The sequence below is a fragment of the Macrotis lagotis genome, chromosome X, assembly GCF_037893015.1.
Source record: "Macrotis lagotis isolate mMagLag1 chromosome X, bilby.v1.9.chrom.fasta, whole genome shotgun sequence".
NCBI classification, from domain to species: domain Eukaryota; kingdom Metazoa; phylum Chordata; class Mammalia; order Peramelemorphia; family Peramelidae; genus Macrotis; species Macrotis lagotis.
The window spans coordinates 421506379-421523741 of NC_133666.1; the positions used below are offsets into that span (position 1 = coordinate 421506379).

At 34.8% G+C, this 17363-nt stretch overlaps 1 protein-coding gene across 2 annotated transcripts in view; it reads right to left on the reverse strand.

Moving 5' to 3' along the window:
* Positions 1-246: 246 nt before the first annotated feature.
* Positions 247-17363, reverse strand: part of UBXN2B (UBX domain protein 2B) — a 57498-nt gene continuing 40381 nt past the window's right edge. The window contains exons 6-8 of one of the 2 annotated variants that reach the window (XM_074205851.1): positions 11285-11422; positions 9584-9745; positions 247-9054 (exon numbers count right to left, since the gene is read on the reverse strand). In XM_074205851.1, the coding sequence (XP_074061952.1) occupies positions 8892-9054; positions 9584-9745; positions 11285-11422 (463 nt within the window). In that variant the 3' untranslated portion in view covers positions 247-8891. Of the gene's footprint in view, positions 9055-9583; positions 9746-11284; positions 11423-17363 lie in introns of those variants that run through there. The other variant, XM_074205852.1, reaches the window with a different exon arrangement.

Consider the following 17363-nt stretch of genomic DNA (forward strand, 5'->3'; position numbering starts at 1 on the left):
CCCCAACCCCTCCCAGTTCACCCCTCTTACTTGGCTTTCCCTTTAAAGTTTCTACCACTCCCTCTCCCAGTTGCTAGTTCTTTCCTGGAACTAGGCTCACTTGAAGAAGTGTAATAAAGTCACATAGCTCTCATATCTTTGGATCATTGTCTCTGAATTCTTCAACTCTGCTCATACCTAAACTCCATTATTTTGACCAAGAATTTTGAACTTTTGTTGTGGAGTGTGAGAATGATGATCTACTCCTTTGTTCTTTTTTTTTAAGGTTTTTGCAAGGCAATAGGGTTAAGTGACTTGCCCAAGGCCACATAGCTAGGTAATTATTAAGTGTCTGAGGCTGCATTTGAACTCAGGTCCTCCTGACTCCAGGGCCCATGCTCTATCCATTGTGCCACTTAGCTGCCCCTTCTTTGCTCTTTCAAGAAATTCCATCTCCTCAAGAAGTTTGCCAAGTAGTTTTTCAATATATTAATTTTTTTTTCTTTAGGTATAGCCATTCTTATAAACTGCTTTCCAGTTTGGGAGGCACAATGACATCTCATCCTTATTCTCTTTTTTTGAGAGGCAATCTTGAGTCACCCAGGGTTACACAGCTAGTGTGACTAAGGTTGGATATAAACTCAGGTCCTCCTGCCTCCAGGGCTGGTGCTCTATCATGTCATCCTTGAACCAATTTACCTCATCCCCTTTCATTAGCCTTCCATAGCCTTTTAAAAATGAAATTCAATAGACCTTTGATACACTAAGCACTGGGGATACATATAAGAAAAAGAAAGACAGTCCCTGCCCTTAAGAAGCTTATAATTTAATGGGGAACGATAATACACATACGCAAGCTGGAAAAGAGTTAGATAAAAAACTAGCAGGTATTTGGTGAAACCAAGAAGAGCTGCTATGGAAAGCAGCAAATGAGCTCTGTAATAGTCTTCTAAAAGGTCTTTCTCCTCTTCAATTTGTTTTACCACATTGTTTTCAAATTATTTTCCACTCACTCCTCTGCATCCTTCAATGATCCCCTCATAATGTCCAAGATATAAACTCTTTTCCCTACTCAGTCAAGGACTAAACAATCTGGTTATAGCCTCCCTTTCCAGATTTATTTTAAATGACTACCTTATATACTTTATGTTCCAACCAAGGTGAACTACTATTTATTCCCTGAAGTAGATAATCCATTTTTCTCACTTCTGGGTATTTGCACAAGCTGACCCAAGCTTGGAACAAGCTCCATTCTTGCTGGCTCTGATAATCCTCTTCTTCCTTTAAGGCACACATAAAGAGCTACCTTCTCAATAAATCTTTCTCTTACTACTGTAACCATTTATGCTTTTTTCTTCCTCAAATTACCTTGTATTTACTTCTCCATATCCATACTATCTTCCCTGCAAGAATGTAAATTTCTTGAGGGCAGAGACATTTTTTCTCTGGATCTCCAACACCTAGCACAGTCTAGGCTCAAAAGATAGTTCTGCATAGGTATAATTTATTTATAGGTATAATTTATTTAAAAGAAACAGGAAAAGTAGTATTGTATAGTAAGAACTTATACTTGTGAAAAAATCTAGGCAGCAAGGTAGTTTAGTGGATAAAGAGTTAGACCTGGAATCAGAAAGATCCAATCAAATCTAGATTATATATCACCTAGCTGTCTGATCCTGGCTGATACTTAACTGGTCTGCCTCAGTTTCTTCAACTATCAAATGTGGATAATAATTTCTACCTCCCCAAATAGTTGTGAGAGCAAAATGAGATAATAATCACAAAACATTTTGCAATTCTTAAGGCATTATATAAATGCTAGCTATTATTAAATCCAGGAACCAGGAGAGAAACATGGTGAAGATCAATGTAGGGGAAAAAAGCCATGCAATTTTGGAATTTCAGCATATTACAGACAGAAAGTGACAATAGATTAGAAACTTGGGAAAGAGATCATGAGCCTAGGAACAGAGAAATCAGATAGCAGGTATGAGAAATCTGTTTTTCCAGACATGGAGAGGAATTCTTTCTTTGCTAAAAGGATATTAGTTAATAGTTTCTTGCTTGCTTTAATAATAATGTCATCAAATCACTCTAAATCACTACTTATTAGAGAAATGCAAATTAAAGCATCTCTGAGGTACCACCTCACACCTCTCAGACTGGCCAATATGACCAGAAAGGTCAATGATTATTGTTGGAAGGGTTGTGGGAAATCTGGGAAACTAATATATTGTTGGTGGAGCTGTGAACTCCTCCTCCTTTCTGGAGAGCAATTTAGAATTATGCCCAAAGGGTGACAAAAATGTGCAACCTCTTTGATCCATCAATACCACTACTGGGTCTATACCCTAAAGAGATTATGAAAAAGGGTAAAAACATCACTTGTTCAAAAATATTCATAGAGCCCTGTTTGTAGTGGCAAAGAATTGGAAATCGAGTGAATGTCCATCAATTGGGGAATGGCTTAACAAACTATGGTATGTGTACGTCATGGAACACGATTGCTCTGTTAGAAACCAGGAGGGATGGGAATTCAGGAAAGCCTGGAGGGATTTGCATGAACTGATACTGAGCAAGATGAGCAGAACCAGAACATTGTACAATCTAACAGCAACATGGGGGTGATGATCAACCTTGATAGACTTGCTCATTCCATCAGTGCAACAACCAGGGACAATTTTATGGTATCTGCGATGGAGAATACCATCTGTATCCAGAGAAAGAATTGTGGAGTTTGAACAAAGACCAAAGACTATTATCTTTAAATTTTAAAAAAGTTATCTTATGTAATTTTGCTCTTACACTTTATTTTTCTCTCTCATCATATTCAACTTAGATCAATGTATACCATGTAAACTATGTAAAGACTAAGAGACTGCCTTCTGTGGGGGCGTGGGGAAAGGGAAGCGAGATTAGGGGAAAAATTGTAAAATTAAAAATTAATTAATTTAAAAAATAATAATTTCATCCTTTAAAATGCAGATCAGATGAAGGGAAATCCTACTATGTATCTGATATTCACTAATAGTGGGAAACTGCTTGCTGGGGTGGGACTCAAGTAGTCGTTTAGTGTTTCAATGTCAACTTGGTAAGTTTGCACTGCAATGCCTTAGGCATCTGCACTTGGCCTTGCACAATTCTTTTTAGTGAATTAAGCAATTTTTCATGCATTAATTTTTATAGTACAGTTTTCTTAAGATACATTTTATCCCATTAATGTTCAATATGAAAAAAAAGAAATCATAGCACTTAACTTTCTCTTTTCTTCTTATACTAGATTCTAAATTTAGATGCATTTCATCTCGATTCAATAGCATTCCCTTTTCTATCAGTGGTTTGTTTTCATATTTACATAAATTTTTGCAATTTTCAACTAGTTAGAAAGAAATCTTGAGTCAACAAATATCATCATTAAATCCCTTGGGAGATTCAAGAATGAAATCCACTTGAATTATTCTCAAAAATAGAAAGCATCAAAAAATTATCAGATGTCACATTACTTGCAGTTTCCAGAATCAAATTGACCATATTGGTAGAATACTTCTTTAATAATGTTTTCAGTCAATTCTTGGCTAAAATAAAAAGTGTTCCAACCACTGATGCTGAGTGAGATGAGCAGAACTAGAAAAACACTGTACACCCCAACAGCAACATGGGGGTGATGATCAACCTTGATGGACTTGCTCATTCCATCAGTGCAACAATCAGGGACAATTTGGGACTGGCTGCAATGGAGAATACCCTCTGTATCCAGAGAAACAATTGTGGAGTTGGATCAAGGACTATTACTTTAAATTTAGAAAAAAGAACCTGATATCTTATTGTCTGATCTTGCTATCTCTTATATTTTATGTTTCTTCCTTAAGAATATGATTTCTCTCATCACACTCAATTTGGATCAATTATACCACAGAAACAATGTAAAGACTGACAAATTGCCTTCTGTAGGGGGGAGGGAAGTAAGATTAGGGGAAAAATTATAAAACTCAAAATAAATAAAATCTTTAATAAAAAAGTGTTCCAACCAATCTGACTTTTAAGTTAGAAACATAAAAAGAGGTTTGTTTATAAATACATAAGGAACAAAATACCATCACCATATCAATCCAGGTAGAGTCAAAACAATATTGTAAAGACAAGGAATATAAAATTTAATTTTGCTGGATCCAACAGCTGCCAAAATACCACAGCATTTGCTGAAAATGTTAACTCTTGAAAGTCTGCATTTTAAAGTCAAGATGAACATGTCTTGTTTCCTGAATAGCATTTTACTTCGCTGTCTTAATAACCTAGATCAGGACTGTCCATCCTTGGGTTATCTTAGGACCTCATTAAAATAATTATTCAAGGGCCATACCCAGAATAAAAAAAAAATAACCTAATGGACCAAGCTCATTCATCAGAATTTCCAAGATCTGATATGGTTGATTCCTCCTAACTCTTTGGGAAATCTAGAGTACAGAAGTACCAGCAATCAATATTCAGTTTGTAACAATTGTTGTGTTCAATCATTTCACTTACGTTCAATTCTGCAACCCCATTTGGGTTTTCTTGGCAAGGATGCTGGAGTGGTTTGCCATTTCCTTGTCTAGTTTACAGATGCTTAAACTGAAGCTAAACAGGATGAAGTGATATGTCCAGGGTTACAGTTATTAAGTGTCTAGGTATGAATTTGAATTCAGGTCTTTCAGGCTTCAGATCTGGAACAATATCCACTCTTAGCTTCCACATACAGTGTGCTGCTTCTTTTGAGAAAATTTCATTAAGGAATTCTATTTCTTCCTAGAAATTCCTGTGTGAATATCCTTGATGGGAAGCTTTTATGAAAGTTTTGTTATGAGAAGAAAAGTTAAACCCATACAGTCTGTAGCAAGCTTCAACCGGGATGAGTGCTCTCAAATTCAGTAATTCTGTGATTTCTTAATAGGTTTTGCTCAGAGACTATTTTGAACCAATTCTTGACTAGCATAAATTTTTTGAGTACTTGCTTACCTGCTGATCTTTAGATGTGTTTTTGATGACAAATTGTCACATTTTAAGACCTAGTATTTTGAAAAACTGCCAAAATATTTTACTATATAACAATATTAACTATTTAAGATGTATATTAATACAGCTTCATAATTTTTCTCAAATAAAAACATGGAAACTAACAAATTATCTTGTCCCTTAATGCTCTCTGGAAATATTAACTCCTGGTTATCTCTATGCTTGTGTGGAAGATTACACAATGAAGTCAATTCAAAAAGAGAATGACAAACATATCATTACAAGTGGCAAGCTCTTCATAGAATCAGCTAAGGGGACCTGTTGACAAAACCTAAATTCACTTCAAGCTGGCTTGTCTTCTAGGTTATGTCATATATGATGGCAGTTGCAGTATTATTTGATTTTCTACACTTTATTTTTAAATTACTGTCTGTACTTTAGCAGTTTATTAGCATTAAACTTAATTAACTTTATAGTGATTTGAGATCACAGAAAATGCTTTTTAAGTCAAAGTACTAAATCAGTGACTTCAAGTGATATAACATTTGAAAGAAGAAATTAAAAGTAGTCAGTTAAGCAGCTAAGACAGCTCATCCTGTCACATGGGATCCCCAGAAAAGTGTTCTCAAGTTTAAAGGATTCTCTGGGTTCACATTCACATAAAACTGATTCGCTCCCACCACTATCATTATTACTATTACTAATTAAAGAGGACACAGTTCAAATTAAATGTATTTAATGAAATGACAGTTTTTACTTTAAAGTTATTATAGAATATTTCCCCATAAACCCTCTATTAATAGAAAGAATGGACACACCTAAGGAACAATTATGGAGGGCAAATTTGTAGGAACACTTAAGACTACAGTGCATACACTAAAGAGGCACTGATGTAATGGACATGAGCTAAGGTATATGAGTGGAGGACAAAACAATATTTCTACTACCATAGGATTGCTGATTTTTTTCTGGGGAGGACACTATGATTCCCCTACTTCCCACTGGATTTGTACGGTATAGTTCTTTTCTTGATAATGCTTCTCTGGTCTGATGGTTAATGATGGTTAGTGCTTTGTTAGTCTTATAATCACTGCTAGGTGGATTCCACTGGGTATATATTTGCATAATTTCTTTTCCTTTTGGTTTTTGTTGTTGCTGTTTGGTTGACTGTTCCCCATAAGAGGAAGAATGGACTTTATCACATTCTTTAGCTTACAAGTCAGAAGTATAAACTCCAGTTTTTCAGACAGCAAGCATTTGTTAAGCCATTTATATTTGCCAGATTGCTGGGGTGAAGAACAAAAACATGATGTCCTTCATCAGAGTTCACATTCTAAAGGGGGGGTAGAAATAATTATGAATATCCAAGAAATATACAATGCAAATGGAAGGATACCTGAGAGGGAAAACACTAGTATGGAGAAATTCCTCAGGATAGGGTTTGGGGGAACCAAAAAAGACTTCTTGCCAAAGGTGAAATCTGAGCTGAATCTTGCATGGGCAGCCAAGAGGAGGGAGAATAGTAAACATTCCAGGCATGGGGAACAGTCAGTGAAAAAGCATGGAACAAAAGATAAAGTGTGAGGAACAGTAAGTAGGTCGGTGTACTTGCATTAAGACCCAGTATACATTGAAAGAAAATTAGAAAATTGGAAAGGGTCCAGATTGGGAAGACCTTAAATACCATACAAAAGGGTATAAAATCAAGATGGTGGGGTGAGAGAAGCATTTTTACCTAGCTCACCCAGCACATGACCTTCACAATAACCTAGAAAATAGGGGGATAGATACTTGATGAAATAGAAGACTTCCACCAAGAGTTTCTATTAAAAAGCCCAGAAATGAAAAGAAACTCTGATATTAAAACAGGACTCAAGAGAAGCATGAAAAGTAAACTTGAGTGAGAAATCATAAGGGATTAAAGATAGTGATGATATATTTTAAAAAATTGATTAGAGACATATACCTACATACCCAAACAATGATTTGTTCTTACTTCCCCCTCCAATAAAAATACAGTTCAAAGAAACTTTGAATAAGGGAAACCAGTGAATTTATCAAGTACAAACTTCTTTATTAGCATAAATTGAAAAAGGACATTGTTTATATAATCATGCAAAACAAATACAATGTACTTTTTGAGGTAAAAATTTAAAATAAATTATATTACCTTAGTAAGTAAAAGGTCTTTCAGGGAAACAGCATTCAAAAAATTAAAATATTATGAAATGCATGTTAAAATTAATATCTTTTTTGAGGCTTTACTTTTCTCTTTTTATGAGTCCAAGCATTTGGGAAGACATAAGCACAAACATGACAGCCAATTTTATACATGCAATTATGGCCACTCTCATCAAATGCAGAAGGAAACCCACAAAAATGAAATTTCAAATAACATAATAGGTTTGGGTTAAATTTCTTCACAAATTTTCATTTTCTTATCACCAAATGGTTGTTTCAAACTGCTGGCAAGAGGCTCTGCCTCTTCTTGTCTGAGTATAATATTCTCTCAAATGGAAAGGTTAGCAGTCTCATTACTAAAATTGCTAGCAGAGCTAGGCTCAGTCTATGTCCAAGGGGAGAGAAACAATGAACTGTTTTTATATTAGCTTTGTAAAGCTCAGTTGTTGCAGGTACTATAAATTCAGTAAAATGGCAGTGACAAAGCACAGACAGACATTCTTAAGTGCCTTTTGTAATTGAAAGTGCTGGGGAACAGTTAAATAAGCAAAAATGATGACTTGGAAAAAAACAAAAAAAAAATTATCCTAACACTTTCAATGTTGTGTCTTTCATGCTGTCACTTGTCCCTCCTGTATCATGGTTCTAGTAACTATTTCAAATATCTATGTGGACAATTTTTTCAGGCTAGACATGACTGCAGAGGACCACCATAACAGTACATTTTAAAGAGGCTCTAGAGTTACCTCTTTCTCTGGCAACCCTGCTGGGGGTGGGGTGAGATGGGCCAGGAAATAGTGTATCCTTGATCTGAACATGAATCTAGGGAACAGCATAGTGTTCTACTGGTTGATAGCATTTGTGTACATCACTACCTCTAATACTGTTGACATTTATGCATTTTTGGTGTTTGGGATAATAGTAGAATTAGAATGGAGAAAAATTATACATATATATATGCTTGAAGGTCAAACTAGATTATTTGAAACCACCAATATACCCAATGCAATTGACGGAAATGCCTATGTAAAAATTTAATTCATTGAAAAATGACTTTTTGTATCAACCTGCTTTCTAAATCGAATATAATCATATTTTCAAATAAATTATAATAAATTTTTTAGATAATCTGATCAAGAAATTTAAATGCCTTATTTATCAACTTAGCATCAAAATACTTTAGTGTAAATACTTTAGTGTAAATCTTACCAAATATAAGGTATATATATTCAAAAACATGGTTTTATTTTGCAAGGTTATGCACATTTAAAAAAAAAAAAACTGTCATGTCACTGTGGAAGTAACTCATTTTTATCCAGGAATATGGAACTTAAAAATATAAGGAGCTCAATTATAAAAATGTTTAAAAATCCGAATGAACAATTACTGTATCAGACCAAATATTGGCTACTCCTGGATACTAGCTGTATCCCTCCATTTTTTCCCTTTCAAAGAGATCTATAGTTGAATATGGGGGGGGGGATGTTTACCAGCTATATTCAGATTTTATACAAGCCATATTTGGAGGAAAAGTCTGGCCTACATTTGGACCAACACAGAATAGAAAAAGTCCATTCATAAAATGGACTGGAACTGGAAGACAGAATAATAAAACCAAGATTGATCTGGGAAAAAAATAGTTGTGGTGATTCCTATTTTTTTCTGCTGAAATATTTTTTTCTTTTTTAAAATATGGCACATTATTTATCCCGCATGCTACTGTAGAGACAGGAGCAGGATTACTTAAGTTGTTGAAGAATCACAGTGTTAAGTATATCTGCTTCTTGAAGTGTCAGGCTTTCATCAGTTAGCTCTTTGTTTGGAAATGACGTAACAAGAACAAAGCTAAGAGTTGCAAATTCAGGGCGGGACTGTATGATAAATTCTCGGACATCCATGATCCTGAAGAAAGGACATTGCAATAAGTTATGACTGACAAGATTTGTTTATTCTAAAGAGAATGAGATACTTGACTACTGCAAACATAATTATAGATATTCCTCAATATTTTGCTTAAAAAATAAAAGCAATGTTCCAACCAAGTCTCTTTTAAATTGATCATAAATTCCCAATTAGTGAAGCTCAAATTAACAAGGATTACATTATTCAATATTAAGAATTCCTATATTCTATCATCAATAATGTCTTTCTATATATACTCGAGCTCTTATGTTTTAGAATCAGTGGTAAACTGTCCTTTCTATCTTTATTTTTGCATGAGTATTAAGATGTAGAAAAATACTTGTCGTGAAACCATGTTTCTTACAAACTTAAGGACATTTTTATTTTTCATTTTTTCACTGAATATTTATTTCAAAGGTAATATTCAAACCATTTATGTTTCTATGCTATTAAATTTTGTAATTTTACACCAGATAGTGTAAATATGTTTATTGTTAACTGATAACTTGACAGTACTATTTTAGCTTACCTATGTGTGTGGTTGAATTTTTGTATCAAGCGGCTTCCATCTGCTAGCCTGATCTGAATTTTTGTTGTTGGCACTGAATCATCAACAAGAACAACTGCATTTATTATTGACTTTTCCTCCTCTTCAGGGGAAGAAGGTGTACTCACTATTTCAGGTGTAAGACTAGGAAAAGGCAGAGAAAATACAAGGAATTCCAAACCCGAATTTGCAACAATTACTTGTTTTGGCAAAAAAGGTAGTTAAATAAATCACTAACAAAGCAATAGAGATGATTTAACTCCCCCCCAACCCCCCCACTCCCACCAATAATATGGTAACTGATGGTTCTCAGTTTTCCTCCCCAGTCAGGAAACTTTTGAGTTTGCTGTTTTTCACTCTATTACTAGGGTTTCAAACATATATTTTATGTTTATTATGAAATCTGGAGCATTCATCCACTTGAATTATTGTCAAAACATTCTTACCCTTTTAATCAGAATACTGTTTGAACAGAGAAATGAAAAAATGTGTAATAAAGTTTGGGAACTATAAACAGCTTTTCCTTATTCCCTTATTTATATAAATGTTCTAGTAACATTTAAAATTGACATCTATTGACCCATTCTAATGCCTCATTATGTCATGTAGATGCACACTTTCCAGTACATTTTGCTGATTAGGAAAATCTTAAGGAATGTTATCACAGACAACTATTGGGAGTAGTTGTTGAGCCAGGTCTGGAAAGGTCCATCATTAGAGGCCTAGACCAAAAGGGATGATATTTTTTGGTCATGGCAATCCCCAGAACAAAAGTATATACAGTCTAGATGTTTCTGTTTTCATAGTGATAATGGAAGAACAATAATAGAAAAAGGGGAAAGTGCTAGGAATTTAAAATTTCTGAAAACCCTCTCCCATGATCAAATTATTGATTTCTTAATGTGATCTTTGTCCAGTGAAATTGGATAATACCTTACAATAGGAACTGAAGCATATTTATTATTGATTTTCATATAAAAATTTGAGGACTAATAAGTTTTAGCTACTTAGAACAGCTCAGAACTTGGAAAGGTGAGCAAATCAACGGTTGGTACTTAATTATTACACTGAACCCAATTCTGACAATCATAGAGATGTTGACCTGAAAAAAAAAATTTTGTCTTCATAATTATGCCTGCTTACTCTCAACTGAATACAGATCAAGACACTTTCAATTAAATAAGTATTGCACATAATAGTGATTGAGCATAGAAAAAAGCAGCAATATTATTTTACATGATTTGTCAAGTAAAATTTTTTAAAATACAACTCAATTTCTATGAAGGAGCTTCATTCCAAGAAGATCCATTAATTGAGCTATAACTTCACCACAATAGTCAACATATAGAGAACTTAGTTATTATTTTCAATTGTATACTTTTGATTTTAGAGATCTAAAACTTAAACCTAGTTAGAAATTTTGTTTCTTTTTCCAACTTGAGACATTAGTTTTAGAATTAATTATTCTATTAGGCTTGTATAAGGAGGAGTATGGGACATAGTTAAATATGAGTACAGACTTGGAAAACTCCAAGGGAGTAAATTCAATCCCGCTAACCTTAATCTTGATCAAAGCCTGGACTTTCTACCTGTAGAGTCAATGGTACTTTGGTGCTGTCTTTATATTTGTTTCTTCCCAATAAGCTAAATATATAAAAAAATATTTTTTCTTTTATGTTTTACCTTCCAAGTTTTTGCCCTTCTCCACTAAAAGCCTTGAATCGCAATCTAGGTTTTATGTATTCTTGTTCCTGGTGATCTTCCATATCCAAATTCACCTGTCCACCATGGACCAGTCGCTGAAGCTCCAGAGGTATCTCACTTTGAGGGAGGGGAAAATTTAATTGATTGTTATTATAATAAATTTTGGTGAAGAAGAGGGCAAAAATGTATCAGTACAATAGTATTAAGTAGAAATTTTCCACAAGGAAGTTTTAAGTTGATAACATTTACTTTCTAAAATTAGTCTGATTCATTATATCATTCTAGGGGCTACCTTTAACTTTTTGGATAGCAGAATGCTGAACAAGTAATATTTGAATTTTTGTTGAGAGAAAATTATTGATTTTTAAAGTAATTATTTTGTGATAATAAAAATCTCTAATTTCACATGTGAGCTCATTTAAATTTACACAGCCCTATGCCAAACTATATTTTTTTCCTTTCTCTTACCATTTTCCCAGTACCAATTTCTGATGCAGTAGGAAATGTTTTTGCTATTCTCTTAGCAGCTGACTAGCAGAATACTGGCACTGATCTGCTTTCAATCCCTGGCTCTGCTCCAGGTCATAACTACTCCTGGTGAGTCTCTGCATTCAAAAAGGCTGAACAATAGCAATCCTCAGTCTTGATCCCTGGTATCATCTGAGTGACTTGTTGATTATCATTATTTTATAATGGCAGGATGGGTAAGGCCTTAGAAAAGTATGGATGTCTTGTAGTTTGATTCACAAGCATTTTTACTTGGAGAAAGATTAAAAAAATTTTAAAGATGAATTTAAATATGGAATATGGCACTCTATGTTACCTCAGTTCAAAAGCTTTGGATCCTCAATCTGTATTTCCTTTTAAGACTCCTAAGTCAAATTTACCTTTAGTTTCTTTTGACAATATAAACAAAGAGATTATTAGTAGATTTACATTTATAAAACACCAAGCAAAAATTAATAAGGTATTAAAGATAAGAATAGTGTAATTTGCAGATATATATACAAAGCTCCTGATAATTTATGGGAACCAAATATTTCTACTATTTGAGATCTATTGATAATTAAAAAAAACTGAAGATCAGTATAAATAAAAAAACTTGACAAATAAAATTTTAAACTCCACTAAGCAGTCATTCTCAGAAACTATTTAAAAATATTAAGTTTTCCAATAATATATATTTCTTTTGAGTGGAAACTGCAATAAAAAGGAACCAAGTGATTCTGGAACCAATTGATATAATAAAAGATTCAGTGATGCTTTTTCAGACTTTCCCATAATTGGTATCTAATTTTGTAAAGGGGATGAGTAAAATGAGGCAAATTACACACTTCTAAGTCTCAACTGCCAATATCTGTTAAGAGCCTGTTTACTTGAAGCCTGTAAAGACAGGATTGTTTTATTTAAACTTTCTATAACCTGTAACACCTACCACAGAATTCTCTATTAAGGGAAATATCATGGTGTGATGGAAACAGTGGTTAACGTGGAATCAGGAGGGACCTCAATTTAACATTTTTACTCTAACTCTTTCATATTACATAATTGCAGACAAGTTGTCTGACAGTTGTATCTCAGTTTCTTCATAAAGCACTCTCTTTGCTCCTAGGGTTCTGAGCTTCAAATGAAATAACTGACATTTAAGAAACTTATCAGTTATTTTTACTATCATCAAATGATTAAAAAAAAATCAAATGATGAAAAGAGGTTGTTATCTACTAATTTGCCTCAGTATGCTCTCTCTCTCCCTCTCTGGCAAGGCAATGGAGTTAAGTGACTTGCCCAAGGTCACAGCTAAGTAATTTTAAGTGTCTGAGGCCACATTTGAACTCAGATCCTTCTGACTCCAGGGCTGGTGCTTTACCCACTGTGCCACCTAGCTGCCTTGGCTCAATATTTCTCAAGTTATTTTAGATTTGGGGGGTGTCATAATTTTTTCATCTCTACCTGATCCTATTATGTTTCAAATTCAAATTCTCTTGCCTCAGGATTTCTCCATCTTGAACTTTATTAACTTTATCTCTATTTTACTTAGATACCTACAAACACAGCTGTACCTTTGAAGGCATCATCAGTCAGATGCCCTGCCACATGTTGAACTCATTAGGAGAGGAAGCACTGCATTTTTGCGTCTCTGTATACCCCAAGTTTCAGCACAGTGCCTGACAGTGCAGTTCTCAGTTAATGCTTGCTGACTGACCAAATTCTGCAGTTCCTCTCCCTGGTTAAAATTAATAAATATAACCTACATGAAGGTAGGATTTGTTATTCTGTACTTTTATGGCCTGACATGGTGTCATGGGTACTTACAGTGTTGACAGTGCTACAATGAACTCAACTTTTGCTCACTGTTCTCTCACTCCTATTTGTCCCTTTTCTTTTCTCCTGTCTCTCTACAATGACTTTTAATTACTTTAAAAAATTCTCCAAATCACTGGCCCTCAGACTTTCTGCCACACCTTCCTCAATTTTCTTTACTCTCACTCCAAGTGAATGATTGTTCTTTTTATTCTTTGCTTTAATCTATAGAAAAACAAAACAAAAAACTGCCCAACACTGCAAGTCATCATAATTCTGATCAATCCAGCTTCAATTCTTGACTTCAAAAGGCACAAGTCATGACTCCTCCTCAAGAAAAAGAGGACAGTGTATAGGTGTGGAATGAATTGCATGGCACCCATGGGTCATGTCTTGATTTATTCTGCCCCAACTGTATTTTGGTAAAAGGGAAGATGAGGAGCGAATTGTCACGAGGAAGTGAAAGATTTTTTTTTACAAGAATATCAAACCATTAATGAAAGTTAACTTTTTAGAAAAGTATATATCTGCCAAACTTTCACCTTATCTTCTTTACACATATCCATCTCCTTCCCTCCTCTCCCTCAGAGACTGTCTCTCCCATCTTTTTCCAGACCAACCCTTCCAATCTGTACTTGTAAATTTTTAAAATTTATGTATAAATGTGTTTACACATATTCAATTATACATATTGTGTGTGTGTGTGTGTGTGTGTGTGTGTGTATTCTCCCTCCCTCAAATTTAGGCAGCAAGGTAGCACAGTAAATAGAACACTGGGCCTGGAGGCTTCTTGAGTTCAACTGTAACCTCAGAAGCTTACTAATTGTGTGCCACTGGGCAAGTCACTTAACTGCATTTCCCCAACTTCCTCATATGAGAAACTGAGCTATAGAAGGAAATAATAAACTACTTTCTTTGCCAAGAAAACTCCAAATCTGATCATGAAGAGTTAGCCATGACTGAAACTGAACAAACGTAATAATCCCCTCCCCCAAACACCTCCTTCCCAATCTAGAATGAAAGAAAAATAAAACTTATGTAACAAAAATGGATACTCAAATTTCTGCATTAGCCATGGTAAAAAAGGAAAAAAAAGTTTCATTCTGTCCTCTGAATCCTTTGCACCTCTATTAATTAAAGTAAATAGCATGCTTCATCATTAATCTTCTGAATTTATAGTTGGTCATTATGTGGAGTTCCTAATTCTTTCAAAGTTGTTTGTCTTAACCATATTGTCACTGTTACCATTACCATTGTTGTTACTGTATTTTAACTGTTTTCTTGGTCTTGTTCATTCACTGTACCATTCATATGTCTTCCCAGATTTCTCTGAAACCATCTTCTTCATCATTTCTAATAATATAATAATGTTCCATCATATTTAGACACTATTAACTGTCTGGCAACTCCTCAATTGATGGATATTCCCTTTAGATTTCCATTCTTTGTCATCTCAGATTAAGTTATAGATATTTTTTGTATATACTTAGGTATAATTTGTTTAGGATTAATGTTTCCCTTAATCTAACCTCCCTCTAGAATTCTCACGTCTTTCTTCTCTGTCCTAATGTATTTTTGTTCTTTCCTCCTTTGACTAATCTGAACAATTCAGAAGTCAAGTACTCCCTGCCCCCAACCCCTCCTGTTTGTAGATGTCTACTTGTATACCCTCATTACATTTTCCCTATCCTTTCTGTCCCAGTTCCATTTCTCAAAAGATCATAAGGATATAACAGAATCCCCATCCTTTATTTAGACTGCCTCTAGGCCTCTCCTGATGATAGGGTTCAAACAGGATATGTGTACGCTTACACACGCAGGCATGCGTATATGTATATATGTATCTGACACATACATACATTTAAAAAAATTTTTTTTTAGGGTTTTGCAAGGCAATGGGGTTGAGTGCCTTGCCCAAGGCCACATAGCTAGGTAATTATTAAGTGTCTGAGGTCAAATTTGAACTCAGGTACTCCTGACTCCAAGGCCGGTGCTCTATCCACTGCGCCACTTAGCTGCCCCTATACGTACATTTTTAAGAGTACAATTTGGAGGTGTTAGCCTGGGGAAAGATGGAAGGGAAAAATTCTGAGACAGGAGAGGAGATGTACACATGTGAAAATAAGGTAAAATTTTGAACAGATGAAATATGTGTATCATCTTCCCATATCTGAATTTAACTAGTTTATCATTATTTAGTTCCCTGGGATTGATTATTCATTCATGTTTACTTTTTTACATTCGAAACTCAGAATTTCTATGTATCTTTGCTCTTTTCAACAGTCCTCTATTTCTCTAAAGATCTATTTTTCCCCTCTGGGATTATACTTGGTTTTGATATATGTTATTTTTGGCTGTAAGACTATGTCCTTTGCCTTTTGGAATTCTAAGGTCTTCATTCCTTTATAGAAGTAGCTGCAAAAATCCTATGATTTTTATTTCTGACTGCTTAAAATGTTTTTCTTTTGTCCTAGAAGTTCTGGATTTTGGTTGTCATGTTCCTAGGAATTTTCATACTGTGCTTTCTTTTAGGAGGTGACCAGTAGAATTTCCACTTTGCCCATGTCTCTAAGAGATCTTGGCAGTTTTAGGTATTCTTTTTTCTTTTGGTCATGGCTTTCACTGACCCTTAAATTTTTTTTCTACTTGTTTTGTTTTCCAGGTCAGTTATTTTTGCTACTTTACCTTTCTGTCAATTTTCTCCATTATTTTGACTGTCATAATTTTTTTTGGCTCATGTAGTCACTAACTTCTATTTGGTCTATTCTAATTTTTAGGGAGTTTGTTGATGGGATAAATTCTTTGTTACCTCTTGTGTCAAACTGAATTCTCCTTCAATTCTTTTCAATTTTTTTCCAGTGCTCAGTTAATTGATAAAAAAAATTTTTTAGTTCTTTTAAAAAGTTTTGCTTCATCTCTTTGTGGAATTCTAACTGACCTTATGCCTAGCTGTGTTTCTCTGAGGCTTTGCTTGCAGATATTTTGGAATCATTTTCTGTTTATGTCTTCACAGCATCACCGTCACCATACTACCTTTCTGTGGTAGGATTTTTAAAAAATTATTTGTTCATTCATTTAGTCTATTTCTTGATTTTGACAAGATGGTAGGATTCTAATCTGTGCACTTTTGAAGGGAAGCTCTAGAATGGCTGTTTTCTAGGGAGTAATGAATTTTGGACTACTCTAGGATCTCAGGGACAGCTTAGGCTGGGGACCTGTTAGCTTTCAATGTTCTCAGCCGGTCTGTTTGCTTACTGCCCTCGTGGTCTAAAGTAACCTCTGCAAGTTCCTATCCTAGAGCTGAGCAACTATAAGTTGCTACTGGATTCAGCCATTGCATTATCAGTCAGCTGAAAAGCTCTGCTAGTTCAGAGTGATATAACTAAAAGTTTCCCAATGGTCTAAGATTCCTATAGGAATTACCTTGCTGTAGGCTTCAAAGTGAACTGGAGACTGGAACTGCAAGTCCATTTTACTCCTGGGTTAGAGCCAAATTGCTACTGAATGCTTCCAAACTCCATCCCATCAGGATATAGCCTAGGACCTGTGACCAACTTCATCTGGAATGCCCCTTTAGGCACAAGCTTCCTTTCTCAGCTCTCCTACATCTATTACCCACAACTGGGTAATATGCGACAAAAGCTAGATAGAACCTATTCTTGCAGTTTACCTAAGTCCCAGTGCCCCATATGGTTCTGGGACCACATCTTGCCCTTGGGACCCATCCTTTCCCTTAAGAACTCTGCATGGGACATGC